This window comes from Ascaphus truei, chromosome 7 (genome assembly GCF_040206685.1).
Source record: "Ascaphus truei isolate aAscTru1 chromosome 7, aAscTru1.hap1, whole genome shotgun sequence".
In the NCBI taxonomy this organism is placed as follows: Eukaryota; Metazoa; Chordata; class Amphibia; order Anura; family Ascaphidae; genus Ascaphus; species Ascaphus truei.
In genome coordinates this window covers 39,314,648-39,330,737 of record NC_134489.1, presented here as the reverse complement: position 1 = coordinate 39,330,737, position 16,090 = coordinate 39,314,648, and the positions used below count along the sequence as shown (strand labels likewise).

At 43.6% G+C, this 16,090-nt stretch overlaps 2 protein-coding genes across 3 annotated transcripts in view; both read left to right on the top strand.

Moving 5' to 3' along the window:
* Positions 1–16,090, top strand: part of PCP4L1 (Purkinje cell protein 4 like 1) — a 374,963-nt gene that overhangs the window by 238,954 nt on the left and 119,919 nt on the right. The window lies entirely within an intron of this gene.
* The window catches only part of LOC142499038 (Fc receptor-like protein 3), a 44,060-nt gene that overhangs the window by 22,961 nt on the left and 5,009 nt on the right, over positions 1–16,090 (top strand). For both annotated transcript variants that reach the window (XM_075607809.1, XM_075607810.1), the window contains 6 exons: positions 1,685–1,966; positions 7,775–8,077; positions 13,027–13,134; positions 13,862–13,889; positions 14,665–14,753; positions 15,882–15,953. In XM_075607809.1, coding sequence (XP_075463924.1) covers positions 1,685–1,966; positions 7,775–8,077; positions 13,027–13,134; positions 13,862–13,889; positions 14,665–14,753; positions 15,882–15,953 — 882 coding nt within the window. The remainder of the gene's footprint in view (positions 1–1,684; positions 1,967–7,774; positions 8,078–13,026; positions 13,135–13,861; positions 13,890–14,664; positions 14,754–15,881; positions 15,954–16,090) is intronic.

The following is a 16,090-nucleotide window of genomic DNA, read 5'->3' as shown; positions in this document are numbered from 1 at the left end:
TGCATGAGGCCCTAAGTCCTTTGGTTTTGGTGTCAAAGAGTCTTATCATTCTGAGTTCAAATGTTTTCTGTTCTTGGGTGCTTTTAAACATTCCATTGAGGATTTTGATTTTTAGATCATTTATGGAATGATCTGGTTGTGAGAAGTGATGTCCCACAGGTGAGCAGTATCTTCCTTCTTCGTGATGGAGTATAGAGTGTCTGTGCATATTCATTCTTCCTTGTAGTTTTTGGCTGGTTTCCCCAGTATAGCAACCTTGGTCACATTTGTTGCATTGAATCATATACACTATATTCCTGGATGTGCAGCTGTATGATCCTTTAACATTGAATGTTCTATGGTTGTGACTGGCTGTGGGACCTTGGCAAATATGTTTGCAGAGTTTGCAGCATTTGTTGCTGCACGGCTTTGTGCCATTATCCATGTCTTTGAAATCGTTGTGAAGTTTTCTGCTGACTAATTTCTGTTTGAGGTTTGGTGGTTGCCGGAACGCAAGAATGGGAGGTTTGGGAAAGATTTATTTTAATGTTGCATCCTCTGTCAGCATGGGTTGCAGATCTTTGATTATTTTTCGTATGCCCTCTAGGGTAGGGTTGTATGTGGTCACTAGTGGTATGCGTGTGGTAGGTTCTTTCTGTCTGTATTGTAGCAGGTGTCCTCGTTGGGGCTTTTATTGCAGATGTAATAGTTTTGGCAATGGTCTTTGGTTTGTATCCCTTCTGTCTGAACGATTCGGTCAGGGTTGTGAGATGCCTGTTTCTGTCTTCAGTGTCAGAGTATATGCGGTGGTATCTTATAGCCTGGCTGTGTATGATACCTTGTTTTGTATGAGTGGGATGGAAGCTGGAGTTGTGGAGGTAACTGCATCTGTCAGTTGGTTTCTTGTATACAGATGTGTGTAGTTTGCCATCTTTCAGTGTTACTGTAGTATCTAGAAAGTTTACTAGGTTTGCCGAATAATCCATTTTGAGTTTAATAGATGGATGGAATTAGTTCAGGGACTCGTGGAATTGTTTTAGGTTTTCTTCACCCTCTGTCCATATTATAAACAGGTCATCAATGTATCTGTAGTATTTGTAGGGTTTGTGGAGGCATGTAGTTAGGAATCTTTGTTCAAGATTTGCCATGAAAAGATTGGCATATTGCAGTGCCATCTTGGTACCCATTGCAGTCCCCATCAGTTGTAGGTACATTTCCTATATATATAAAATCACTAACGGAAATAGCCGTGTTAGTCCAGTTGCGATGGTGCAGAATAAATGAGTTCTTCAGTATTAGGTGATACCTTTTTTTATTTGGACTAACAATTTATGCCATAACACCCTTCCTGTGCCTCCCGCACCCCACCTCATATACATCTCTCTGTTCTTTATTCTTCCTTTTTTTTCCCCCAATCCCTTTCTAAGTCATAGAAACCTTTGTATATCAGTATTGCTGACCTGTGGAAGAGAGGAGAACTCACGAAAACTTGTCCTATGACACAAATGGTTAGTCCAAATAAAAAAAGGTATCACCTAATACTGAAGAACATATCTGGAGTTGGTTATGACCCATTAGGCAAGTTTACCTGGATGCCACCACAGGCTTCACCTGGAGTCCATCACCTTAGACTTGAGTATTGACTGAAATCAGTCCATCAATGCCATTGTATATATTGATTACACTCCTTCCTTCTCTCTCACAGTTGGGGTGAGCCAGCCCTTACTCACCCTCAGTGTCTATGCTGTGGCAGTGGGGGATGATGTGGGCCTTCAATGCGAGTCCCAGAGAGGTTCCTTCCCTATACACTATCGGTTCTATCACAAGGATAAGGGGCTGGGAGACGTCACAGCCAACCAGAATGGAGCAGCACAGCTGAGCGTCACCATCACCTCACTGAGCATGAGTGGAGATTATTACTGTGACTCACGCAATGAAGTCTCCAGTACAGGCCAGCGCAGCAAGGAGATAGCTCTGTCTGTGATGGGTAAGTGTTTGTATACAACTTTACATGCAGCGGGCAAAGCATACTGGTACGGCGATATCAAAATTGTCACCACGATAACGATATTAAGAAATTTAGTGTGATAAATTTGTTAAAATAAAAGTCTGAAAATGTTCTAATAAATCTAAATAAAATGTGTTTTCAAAATAAATGCATTTTCTTTAGATTTACTAGAACAGAGACCTTCATGCCCAAACTCTTTCCATGTCGACACTTCACCTTTTCTCACCTACACTCATCGCCCTAGCGTCCCTCTCATCCCATCACTCACCTACTCTGTTCCCATCACCCCAACACCCCCATCCCATCACTCTCCCCTACTCTGCTCCCATCACCTGAACATCCCCCCCTATCACTCTCACCTACTCTGTTCCCATCACCCCCCCATCACTCTCACCTACACTGCTCCCATCCCCCTCAATTGAGATACTCCCTCCATTTAATAACTTTTCACTTATAAAATGTTACAAATATATTAAATAGATTTTTCGACAATCAAGAATTGTTGAAAAATCATTTTTTTTAAATTTTTTATAACTTACATTTTTATTGAATTTTTTTACATAGGAAATACTTTATAATCATATTTCCATCCCTTATGTAAATAGTGTTAACACAACACTCTTAATACAAATAAAACAGAACAAAAAACAAATGTTTACCATTTTCATAAAGGGTGAGAGTGATGGAAGCAGTGTACTGTAGGTGAGAGAGGGTGAAGTGCAGGCATGGAAGGGGGAGAGGGGGTTAATGGTCCCAGTGGAGATAGAGGAAGTGGTTAAGTACGACAGTGGGGGGGGAGGGGGAGGAGGAGAGGAAGGAGTTAAGGGTCCCAAGAGGGAGAGAGGAAGGTGTTGAGTGCCTCTGGGAGGGTTGGGGAGAGGAAGGGGATAAGGGTCCTATGGGGAGGGTGGAAAGGGGTTAAGTGCTCCAGGGGGGAGAGGGTAAGGGATTAAGAGTACATGGGGCAGGCTGGGGAGGGGTTAAGGTTTCCCACGTTGTCACACGTGCAAATCTAAAACCCTTGTGGTGAGGGGGAGGGGGCGAGGAGAGCCAGCCATAGCTCCCACCCTCTGGAGGCACAACAGCCCTTATGTGGGCGACGGCCCCATCTTGGGACCTCAGACTTTCTAAACATTGTGATAACCGGTAGTCTCCCATATCAGCCACCAATATTTTGGTATATCGCCCAATCCAAGAGGGGGCGGGGGGTACAAAGTCCAATTATTTAATACTTACTGTATTAAAAGGAATTTCTAATACCTCAGGACAAAGGTGGCAAACACCTTTTGGTAATGTGTACAAAGAGTGTTGTCCAGTTATTTAAAAGGATGATCAAAACACAACACAATACCACGTTTTTATGATCACATGTACCAGTGCTTATACTTGGTGTCACCTCTGGTTCCTTTTGATGCAGACCCGGCGAAAGTATCAACTCTGCACACTTTTCAAATCATATTGAAAGACATAAGTTAAGCAGAGATAACAGCTGTAGGCACTATATAAATAATGATATACATACATAACGGTCAGTGCATCTTTGACGTGCAGAGAGTGTTGCACCATATCATAGAATGGAGATAATCCAGAGCACTCGAGATCAGCAACTATATTAGCTACAAATTGAAAATAAACCAAAGTTCCGATCCCAGTGAAACTTCATCAGGGTAAAATTACAGTGTTCATGCACTGATATATATATATATATTCGGATCCTCGCTGGGATCAAGCCCAGAAAGCTGCGGAGCTGTACCTGCGGCGTCAGCAGGAGATGTACGAGGCCCGAGCTCGTGCCCTCTCCTACATGCGAGCTGCTTAACGCCACTTCGATGATATGATGCGGAAGGATCAACTACCGGGAGAAGTGCCGGCCGGCACCACCCCTGATGACTGCATCGACTCTACTGTTGCTGCTCCACCACCGGGAGATGAGAAGGCCGCCGAGTCGCAAGGCCGGGTGAGCTCCTGTGACATCCAGGCCGCTCCGGTGAATGCTACTGTTACGAACGATCCTTTCCTCCTGCGCTGTAGGGAGCGGAAGGAAGCCAGAGACGCTCTTCAGGCCAAAGCGCTGGCTGAAGCCCGCTATATTAAGGCCAAAGGGAGGGGCAAATTGAACTTGACTCAGGACTGTACTATTGCTTCTCCTGGGGTGAATTCCCTGGATGTGCCTGTCACGGTAGCTTATGACAAGATATAATGAACACCAAATATCTGGGTTGAACTGAACGAGGCTTAGATATAATAAAATATATTTATTCCTTAAAAAAGGTGAACACAGCAATATAGTACAATTAACAGGCAAGAAGGTAACACTTACTTAGGGTTGGGGGGATGGAGAAGTATCAGCTAGCAATTCTCCAGCAGTCCGGTGACATTCAAGATGGTATCAGAAGAAGAACTAAAAACTGTAGGGTTGACACAGTTTATATACCTGTGTAACCCTATTCTTAACATTGAATACAGACTATTGGTGAACAATTATCTGTATCCAATCTCTAACGTGGAGACACAGATTAACCCATGCCACCCAGCTAATTAGCCCATGTGTACTGGGACTCTATGGGTAGCCCCATAATTAAATCAGGGGCAACGACCAGTCTACCAAATGAAGTATCTGCATTGTTTGTAGGTGTAGACATAACACTTACAAACCACTCCAGTTTGATGATTCTCCACCCTCAGGTAACAATTAGAGTGGCAGAGTCTGCTGATTAGTACTTGGTCGGTTGATTAGTACTTAGTGTAAACAATCAGGCAGTTAACTTTTGATCACAGTGCTTAGGCTCAATCAGCCGGCTGCCCTTCATGACCTATTAGCATAGCAGATGGAGTCTGCATTGTCAGAGCAGATCCAAAATACCATACATATACACTTTAATATCTACACATATTAATAAGTTCCATTCTGGTGGGCTCAGTGGGTCGAAATTTGCCAGTTTTTAATGCCTACAGTGCCTCCACATATTGGCCAAATATCAACTCTCTGTGACCTCCAGAACTGGAGATACAGAAATGCACTTTAAAACATTAAAATACAGGATTATAATGAAACATGGGAACAGGGGAACATACATTTTCCTGACATGACAAGGTGTAAGCCACATTCCTGGACCGCAGTCTAGTTAACCCCTTGCCTCCCTGGTGAGGTCAGGGGGTAGCCATATGGGGTGCAACCCCTTTAATACTAGGCCAACCCCCTCTCCCTCTACAGTGCCCCCTCGGGTCTTTGGTGAGGCCCCCTTGTCACCGGCGGCCCCAGTCCCCGTGTCATCTGCCTCTTCTGTCCCACTTTCCCCGTCTGTCACCAGTCCCAGGGTGCGACCCCTGACCCCCAGACCCTTATCACCAGTGAGTCCCGTGGCTCCAAATGGACAATGTGATATAATGTCTATTATGCCTGTGATACATTTGGAGGGGTCTGTGCAGGGGGGGGATTGTGAAGAGGAGGAGACGGGTTCAATGAAATCTGTTCAGGTATTGTCTCCTGTCAGGGAGAAGACAGTGGGAGGACCATTATGGGAAGGTCCCATATTTTGGGTGCTGCCTGGCACCGCAACTGATAAAAGCTTGGTGAAATTGGGATGAGCAGAAAGAGTGCTAGTGCATAGGTTCAGGAAGATGGGTAATGAATAACCCTATCGCCCTGAGAAATTAATGCGCAGTGCTGAAGCTCACCGTATAGAGTGGGTAAAAGAGGCTATACTTGCCCATCTGGCCACCACCGCTAAGGATCCTACCTATGTGGATCTTGACTGAGCTATGGGTGGTGGGCCGCAATATTCATCTGGATCGGGTGGAGTATATCTCTGAATATGGGAACAGCAGGTGCTATTCTGTAAGAGTACCTGACAGTCAGGGCAAAATAGTCAGGAAGCCTGACCCAGCCCATTACTACTGAGGTAGCAATGTTATGCAATGTTGTGTTATGCTGAAATGTACAATGGTTGGTACATTTTGGGTTGTATTGAATTTACAGTGTTGCACAGTAAGGTAGTGTTATACCCACTGTAGTCCAAGTGAGGACATTGGAGTTTTCACCAGAGGGAGAGTGTAACATAGCCTCCCGGCAGTTACTTCTGTTTCTGGGCTTTTCCTCTGTCAGTCCTGTTAGTGCAGGTAGTGGAAAGGTTAAATCCTTTATTAAGCCTGTGTGTGTGTGTATTCCAGCCTTGAATAATGTGTCAGTATTCAAGGGCAGGCTTGGCAACTCTGAGGATGTCAATCTAAGGGGTGGATATTGGTTGGAACGCCCCCTGTTGTGTGTGGGCCAATCTGTATCCGACTCTGGCTTGCTATGAGTCAGAGATAGAGACACTCCCCAAGGATGTTCAAATTGGGACACCCTCCTAAAACTGTCAGTTGAGAAAGAGTCTGAGAGAAGTCAGTTAGATGAAGAACTGTTTCTCCCTTCCAGTCAGGTCAGGACTGGAAGGGGAGGGAATCATGCTGCCTATATCAGGGATCTGATTTAGAGGGATTAGAGAGAGAAGCAGATGATGATAAGAACATGTGAACTGTCTATTCTCTGTCCTGGAGCTGCCTTCTGAATAAATAATGAAAAGACATGCTGCTTGTGAGTTACTGGCTCTGGTATGAAGGAGTGTCAGTGGGGGTCCATCCCCTGAAGTTCTACAGGGATCCTCGCTGGCTGGAGGCACTGCACCATCAAGAGAGAGAGATCAAGGTAATCTGCCCCCCCCCCCCCCCCCCTGTTCCCTGTCCTGGCTCTCCCCACACCACCGCGGAGCCCTCAGCCCTTCTGTTGCCAGCAGGTCACAGCACCAAGACCACATGAAAGTAGCCAAGAAGGAGTGTACCCCCCCATCTCACTTAGGGGAGGGGGGGGGTAATAAAAGGGTTACAAGTGTAAACAGTAAAACTGGAAAATCACATTGTACAACAAAACAATATACAGTGCTATACACTATTTAAAGCCGCATATAAAAAAGGCAGCATAACGTCAACATAAACTTATTCTATATCATATATCACATGTCAACATACAGTACATCTGGGAATATGTGTGATATGAGTAAGTATATGTCGATGTTATGAAAATATAAGTAGTCAATAGCCTGTGATATAGACTTTCTATAGTTGTGATGATGTAGTTGATGTTATGAGGATGTATTCAGAGCTTGAGAAAGGATTATAGGGATTAGAAACGTCACTTGTTACTTTGTCACCTGATTTCTGCTTTCTAATAAAATGTCATTCTATTACCTTTTCTGCCATAGCACTGTGGTCTGTTTCTATTTTTGTGGTACCTTCACAGCCAACAATTTGGGATATATTCTTTGTATATTTCATGGTTATCATTGAGATATTTTCTCAGGTGTTTGTATCCATGTATTTTCATAATTTTTTTTTTTATATAATATTCATTACTTTTTTTTTTATATAATATTTGCTCTGCCACATTATATATTTAGTCAGTGAGCATATTGGGAATTTTTAAGACGCTGCGCTACAAATCGTGCGTTTCCACGTTGTTGGGGCTTTTTATGCCACTTTAAATAGTGGCTGTTTGTGACACACACTGCATTTGTTTGTTTTTTATTTTACTATGTGATTTTCTAGTTTTACTATTTACACTGACACATTTTTATGCCTACGTCATTATGTCCAACTTTTCGACCCGTGGGTTCCTCCCCCTTTTGTTGATTGATGTTATTGTGACGTCAGCACGCAATAATCGCATTTTCTGGGTATATATAGCACTGCATGTACACATACTGTGCCACAGCACGCCTTGGTTATATCTCCCAATCTCTCTTTTGACAGAACCTGTGGCCAATGCCAGAATCAGCACAGATCAGGAGGTTCTGGAGGTCGTCGCTGGAGACACTCTGAACTTGACCTGCTCCATGGAGCGTGGCACCTCTCCCACGTTTCTGTGGCTGCACAATGAGACGGAGGCCGACAAGAGCTCAGGGTTGTACCAGATCAGCGAGCCGGGGGATGTGTTATATGTAAGGTCTCTGCAGTCTCTGCATGGAGGAAGGTACCAGTGTCAGGCCAGCAACCAGGTCTCACCCAACAGGACCTTCTCTGTTCAGAGCAACATCCTGAACATCAACATCTCAGGTGAGATCCATGTGTGTGACTGTAGACGGACGTTCACAGAGGTACACAATTGGGAGGCTTTATAAGGTGAAATTATAATAGGCTTTATTGTGCCTTTTCCTTCTTATCAGGAAAACATCCAAACAAGGAAGGGGGGGGAACAAAGCTTCCATTCACTTGGGAGTATTTCTAGTGAAAACACTATGCAATTAATTCACATCTCCCAAGTCAAGCATTTCTCTCAGCCCCAAAACATATAGCATGAAAATAAGCAGATATAAGCAGTCTCTTAATAATGAAAGTCTTATCTGTTTATCAGCTGTAGAGTAAGCTTCTCTGCTCTCCTGGAACCGCACCCGTGCGTGCACAGAAAATATCAGCGTCCAGTTTTAGAAGTCTTATTTGGTTCTTGGAGGGAAAATCTTCTCAGTTCCTGGTTCAGCTCCCTTCACTCAGGGTGTCAGCTTCAGGTTTAGTAGTTTTCCCTGTGTCTTGAAATCAGCTCTGCTGTGGTTTCTGACAGAGCTCAAAACATGGTGTCTCCAAAGGTCAGCTCAAAAGTGAGCTAAGGAGTCACTTCCTGTCTCAAAGGCAGGCTTTTTCTACCACCTGTAATCAGGCAGGTGGTGTTAGTTAATTTGCTACCAGCAGTTAACCACCACACTGCTGGATTAGAGGCACATTTATGAACAGGGATAAGTCCCCTGTTACAGTGACTTTATAAACCTGGAACTGGGGAGGCTTTTAAGCAGCTGTTTGGATGAAACTCATATGTTTCCCGATCCGAGTTTCTGCCTAGGTATATTTATGTAACTGATTTATGGAAAGAAAATAGAAAAGCACACTCACAATACAAAGCTGAGTGTGAGCTAACAACTGGAAATGTTGTGTGACTGATAAACGTTAGGGGGGTGGGGTGAAGCCAGAGGTGAAAGTCACTGAGTTTGGGGAGCAAAGTGTTTGGATCAGTTGAACAGGACACGTTAGAAACTGTACGTGGTCATGTGTTTTCCAGAGCAAATGATAACCGCAGTGCAGGATAATGCTGTATGTGTCTGTGGGTGTCTCGCCACCTAGCAACAGCTGGTGGGAGCAGACAGTCTTCTCAGAGAACTACAGCGCTATCAAAAGTACACACCGCAGCTAGTCTGCAGGCGCTCGGGCGGTCACAGGAACTGGAGCGCCTGTCTCGTGATAACTGTCAGAAAAGATCCCAACAGACACCCAAAAGATCCCAACAGGCTGTTAGGGTGGTGAAGAGAGGCCTTTTCTAATGTCTTTCTCTGTCTTTCTCCAGCACAAAGAAACTGCAGTTCTAAACAAGGAAAGATGGAATGTCAAAAATTGTCACGAACAGTGTGCCACCTGTGAGCCCGTGACTTGTATATGGGACAAGGGTTAATGCACAGCTACCTAGCTGATCCACTTTAACCTTCCGCAAAGCTCCCTCGAATTAATATCTCCCCTCAATACGTCCCAATATACTATTTGTCACAAGGGGCAGATTTCGGAGCACGACATATACGTGACAAGGGTTAATACACACAGCTAACTAGCTGATTCACGTTCACCTGCGCACAAGTGCCTCAAATTAAGAATATATACCTTCCGTCCATCACAATATATATCTTTAATCGGCTCCCACCACCAAAGAAATGATCAAAAATATTAATTTGCAGAGTCTCTGGTCCCGTTTATTCAGAAAACAATACACTTAACATACAAAAATCTGTTATAGCAAAATGTGTCCAAAAATGTAAATTAATCTCTACAAAGTTCAAATCAGAGCTCAAATGATTACTTATTAAAGTGTAGCTTTAATATACAAAAAGTACAGTGCTTAGGTTTACATAAAAAGATTACAAGAACATACAATATAACGATATAGGCCGTTTCTTAAATTAAAAAGATAATCAGAATCTAACTTACAGTACGTTATCGCCTAACATTGATCAGATCTTTTCCCAAGGAGGCCATGGATTGGAATATGAGAATTCATCTATTTTGTTGACATCAGACACAGTTCTTGTTGAATTCTACTTCATAATTAAAAGGCAGGGTTTATATTCTAAATTCCCTCATTGAAAACAACATAAGCCCACCCCTTTCATCAATTTCTCTAGCTGACATTTTTACGACTAAGAAAAAAAGCCTTTCTTTTGACGTTTAAACTTTGCTTCAATATATAAAAGAATTCATAACTTAGTTTCTATAATACTTAGACAAACGCCATCTTCACCGTTGCGTCTGTGTACTTAATATTCACGCCTGAATATGAAATAACTTGTATTTTTGCATGAGAAACAGATATTTGTCTTTTGCACTTCCTAATCATGAAGTGCTTGGCATCCTTTGATTCGTCTCAGGTCAGCTGTTAGAAATAACTATTTGTTAATCTTACGAATTTCTGTCAGGCCCAGGATATCATATTTAATAACTTTACCCGAACCTTTGGACTGTCATCTTAGCCGCACCCCCTGATATTTCACAGATCATCCGAAGAATGCATTTCAAGGTACATTTAAAAGATTCATGCTAGTGTCAGACCACCAGTCCTATGAAACACAGGCCTGGTCAGGGGTTTAACCGGCCGTAAAAACAATTCTTGTATTTTTAAAACAATTTGTAACCAACGTTAACCTCTTGTGTGCCAGATTGATTAAAATTCTTAATACTTTCTGCCATTTCCATTACACGTTGGTTCAGTCATTTGTTTCCTATAGAAAAGTCATATGATGCTCAATGTGAAACCACTTAATCAGTTTGTCAAACCAAAAATAATTAGTCTCCAGCTTACTAGTTACAAAATATCTCCAAACTACTGAATCAGGGATGTTTTACCATAAAAGTAGATGTTAAGGATGCTTTCAATTCAGTCCAAATTTACTGAAGAGGCTTCTCTGATTTTACTGGAACAGCCAAGTGTTCCAATGGACGGTTATGGTGTTTGGCCTTTAAATTCTCCATACTGAACATTGACAAGAATTCTGAAATCAGTGGTGGGGCCATCTAAAGGCCCAGAGGCAAACTGTGTATTATTTACCTAGACAGTCTTCTGTTATTGAACAGAGACAAGTCAAGTCTACTAAAAGACAGAGATTATACGTTCTCATTGTCAGACACTCTCGGTTTCAATATAAATTGGGAAAAATCCATTCTGACACCCACTCAATCCATCATTTTCCTGGGGTTTATCTTCAACACTCGTTCGATTACTTTGGGAATTGATCCTGAAGTTTGAGTCAGTCCAAAGTCTCATATCCCGGGTCCCATTAGAACAGGAGATCCCACTCAGACTATTAGCAAAATCCTAGTGAAATTAGAAGCTTTGTCGTAGACACGAAATCCAGGGGGAGCATGGGGGAGAAACAAAACAGTTCTAAGTGCAGCAGAATGGCAATGGGTAAAAAGGTTTTCACAATCTTGGCTCTTTAGTAATGACTACTTACAAGATGTAAGAGTCAAAACAGCAGGGTTGACTACTAGTCAGTGGTAAGTATGTGCAGTGATGGTCATCAAGGTGGTTCTGGTAACTCAGGAGGATACGACTCAAAAAAGAGAACAAACTGGCATAGCACAGATCAACCAAAATTTCACGTAGTGAAACGCGTAGAGTGGGAGTATCTTGTTGTGGAGCTGTAAGGAGAGGAGTCTTGGAAGGCCAGCCCCCACCCGACCGAGGAAACCGGATCTGACGTCAGACGCCGAGACGCCAAGCCGTGCGGTGACGCAGTGGAGCAGAGGCAAAGACAGATGAGTACCGGGAGTTGCGGGATGGCGAGCCAGCAGGCTATTCATGTCCTCTGAGACACTTATAAAGTGTTACATGCCCGTTTTTAACTGTCACATTGTGAGTGTATTACTTTTTTATTCAGATAAATTGTGAAATTTTGGTTGATCTGTGCTATGCCAGTTTGTTCTCTTTTTTGGGTCGTATCCTCCTGAGTTACCAGAACCACCTTGATGACCATCACTGCACATACTTACCACTGACTAGTAGTCAACCCTGCTGTTTTGACTCTTACATCTTGTAAGTAGTCATTACTAAAGAGCAAAGATTGTGAAAACCTTTTTACCCATTGCCATTCTGCTGCACTTAGAACTGTTTTGTTTCTCCCCTATGCTCCCCCTGGATTTCGTGTCTACTACTGTAACCTTTGGGGACGAGTGAAGACTACCCCTCCCAGTGGTTCTGAGCAGGGAGTGAAACTGTATACACATTTATATTTTTTTCTGTTTTTCACTCATTTAAGTATTTGATAGTGTTCACATATTTAAGTGTTCAACCCTTTTATCTGTTCGCGCCTTTTTTTCACTTTATCGCTACATTAGAAGCTTTGTCCCCAGGCTTTCATTACTTACCTGTCTATGGGCACACATTGTAAATAATTCCCCAAAATCATTCAGGCAGAACAGAACTCCTTGTTTGGGTGCATCGAGTCCAATCGTACAGCACAAACCAGACATGGTCATTACAACAGATGCTTCCTAGCCTGGTTGTGTGTAGATGTATCAGAAGAGAGAACAGAAAGAGGGATATGGTCATTAGACCAATGCTCCCTACACATAAACATATTAGAATTGAGAGTGGCATACAATACTCTCAGCCCTTATTGTTTCCCCAGCTAACAGGGAGGATAGCTGTCCTATTCCAAACTTTCTTATATAAATCAGATGAGAGGGACTCATTCTCTCTTTGCAGAGAAGCCCTAAAACTGTGGCATTGGGTGTTCAATCCGAGGTGTTTCACAACCAGTTTGCAGATCAGATTAAACGCTTTGAGTATTGCCTGTCTAAAGAGATCCCTATTTCCCAACAAATAGAGGAGACATTTGATCAGTAAATCGCCCACTTCCAGTATTTGTCCTGGTCATATACATTATACAGCATTGTGACATCCTGCCGGTAGATTTTAATTTGAGAAATATTGAATATTAAAACAAATGATATCTGTTCTTCCCACCTCTCAGGTATGAGCCCCACACTCCGCACGTCGCTCACCGTCAGTGTCACCGTCACCCTGCTGCTGCTGATTCTTGTCACTGCCATCCTGCTCTTCAAGTGCAGACAGACAATAGGTCAGTCCCTCATACGCTGTCACTGCCGCTGTACCCAACCAAGAGCGGGTAACGTGATCATCTTATCCCACCTTTGTGCAGCAGCGTCTCAGTGTTGGGAGAATGTTTAGCTCCATTCCAATGAACGTTAAAATTATTTGCGACGTGTTCATGCGGTTATTTTTATATTAATATTGTTATCGTTTTAATTAAAACACGCCAACATATTCCCCAGCGCAGTGCGACTGGGTGCGCTGACAAGAACAATACAATGAGAACATTAACATGCCATGGTACAGTAGATAAGGAGGGCCACTATACTTTTATAACAAGTGTTAGTGTTTATATCTCATTTAACCCTTTGGCTGACACTTGACGTAGCTCCTACGTGACCCTGTGTAGTAGTAGCTCCACAATACTGTACCAGATAGTTTATGTAGGGGAGATCGTGTGCTGCGCTCCTCTGGAACACAGAACGCGATCTTACCAGGAGAGGAACGGAAGAGGAGGACTCGTTTCGTCATCGGTGGTGGAGCGGTCACGTAACCACGAGTGCCTTGGTCCCTCCGGTACTCAAAGAGTGTATACGTGGCAATACCCTTCTGGCCTTCCCACTCAAACACCCTTTCTCACCTGGCCCCTTTGGAAGATCTCTGCCTTCCTATCTTATGGAGAGAAAGCCTCGTGCATATTGTTACTTGGAATAAACACGCGCGTCGCTAACGCCGCTGCTGTTCCTTCTTCGCAGGTGGTGTTTTCTCTAAAGCTCCCGTTAGGTGAGTAATAAGGCGGACTGCCTCCCTGCTTTAGTCTTCTGTCGCTGCCATCTTTATTATCGCCGCCCCTTTCCCCCTATCCCCACGCACCTCTCCTTCTTAATCATGCAGGAAGTGCGGTTGGTTGAAGTGTCTTTAAAAACAGACGAGTGGTGAAAATCTGTTTGTAACTCATTAAAAACCTCTTCTTTTCAACTAAGAGTTCTGAAAGAGTTTGTGACATTGGATTGCAGGCTAAATGTTGCATTAAAACGAGCAGGGCGTTGTATGGTGTTGTGTTACTGTTGCAGATAAGATCACACACCAGTAGCACACACTATATATAGGGTTGGCAGGTGTCCAGTATTGAACTGGACTGTCCTGTATTTGGACACTCTGTCCAGTAAAAAATTAAAGGTAATACTGGACATGTATGTGTATAGCGGTATTATCTCTCTGGACATAGTGACCTGACCGGCTTGGGGGGGCAAGGGGTTTTACCTGAGCAGGGATGCTGCTAGGGGGCTGCTTAGCTTCCTCTATCCTGATTGGCTGCTGATGGGTAATGTACCCAATCAGGAGGAGGTGCCAGGAGCCAGGGGGGTGGGGCCAAGGAGTGGAGGAAACAGCATGGAGTGGCGAGAGGGGTGTGTGTGTGTGTGTGTGTGTGTGTGTGTCTGTCTCTCGAGCAATTCACACCTTTCACCATTGTGTCCAGTATTTTTGGACAAGCCACCTGGCAACCCTAACTCTATGTGGGATGAGCTTCACAAACTGTGGGTTTTACCATTTGCAGGATCGCCCAGAGGCCTGAAAAGAAAGAGATGCTGAGGCCAAGTTTCCCAACTGTAACGCCGGCCGAGGACCAGCTGGAATACAGCAACTGTACGGGAGTAAAGATGGGGAGCTGCAGAAATAGGCAGAGCACCTATGGCAGCAATTGGGCTTATGGGATAACCAGGCTTTGTATTTATACCGCTCCGCCAAAACGCTTTACATGGAAACAAAGACATTGACAGCAGATAAGAACCAATTTGCCCACCCAACATGCTGTGAAACCCCACACCCCATTAGATCTTTTGGTCTCTTTCATATATTGGAATAACCTTGGGCCTATCCCAAGCCGTGTTCAATTCTCTACTATATTAGCCTCTGCCACTTCTGCTGGGCGGCTGATGTGTGAGTCCACCACTTTTTCCTTGAAGAACAACTTCCCTCAGCTTTCCCGTCCAGCATCAGAGCAGAAACCCTTGATGTATTTCAATGTTTTTATCATACTCCCACTCCCCTTCTCCCATCTCTCCTCCAAGCTTCACACGTCGGGGCTCTGTACTCTTTCCCGATACATTTTACTTAATTATCATCAACGTTGTAACTGCCCAACACTGTCTGTATATTGATAACCGTGAGGGATTAAGAACCCTTATAATAATTTTACGCAAGCCGTATCCTATTGTCTCCTACAGACAACGAGTCATTATATTATTATTTTATTCATGCAGGCACCTCTGGGGTGGAATCTAGGCAACACATTTCTTTCTAGTGCTCTTCAATGCCTGGCATGTTATAAGATGAATAATAGAACAGGACATGACCAAACATATACTGCCGCGGGTGCACATCTGCACTGTACCCCAGGAACATCTTTACAATACGGACAGCAACGTCACTACACTGATCGTGAGGAAACAGGTTAACGTTTCAGTCCCACCGTGAACCTTTTTCAAACTATCTCAACAGATGACGACTGAAATGTTGATCCCTTAAAGCACATTGTTCTTTCCTCGAGATCACCATGTTAGTTCACATTCTCCATTTTATAAGATTAGCCATTTCTCGTTGGGGCGTTTGGGGCACAGGGATAGACATTAAGAAAGTAACTTCCCAAGATGAGCGGGTGGAAGCGGCTTAGGATGGAATAAGACCAATAAGGACGCGTATTTAAAATGAAGAACTTTTACATGACATGTGCCCCGTGTTGTCATTTGCTGAATTCTGTTTTGTCTCCGTCAGTGCCTGCCAGACACGACACTACGGGAGAAGAGCTTACATACGCCTCCGTTGATGTCAGTCGAATACAGAAAGGTCAGCTGAGCTGATATATCTTTACGTATATCCATTGTAAACACAAATTCATCGTTCACAGACCCTGCAAATCTAAATCACAAACCTTAAGCTGCTATAATGGGCCATATTTACTTAGTATCACTGAGCCGTAAGGT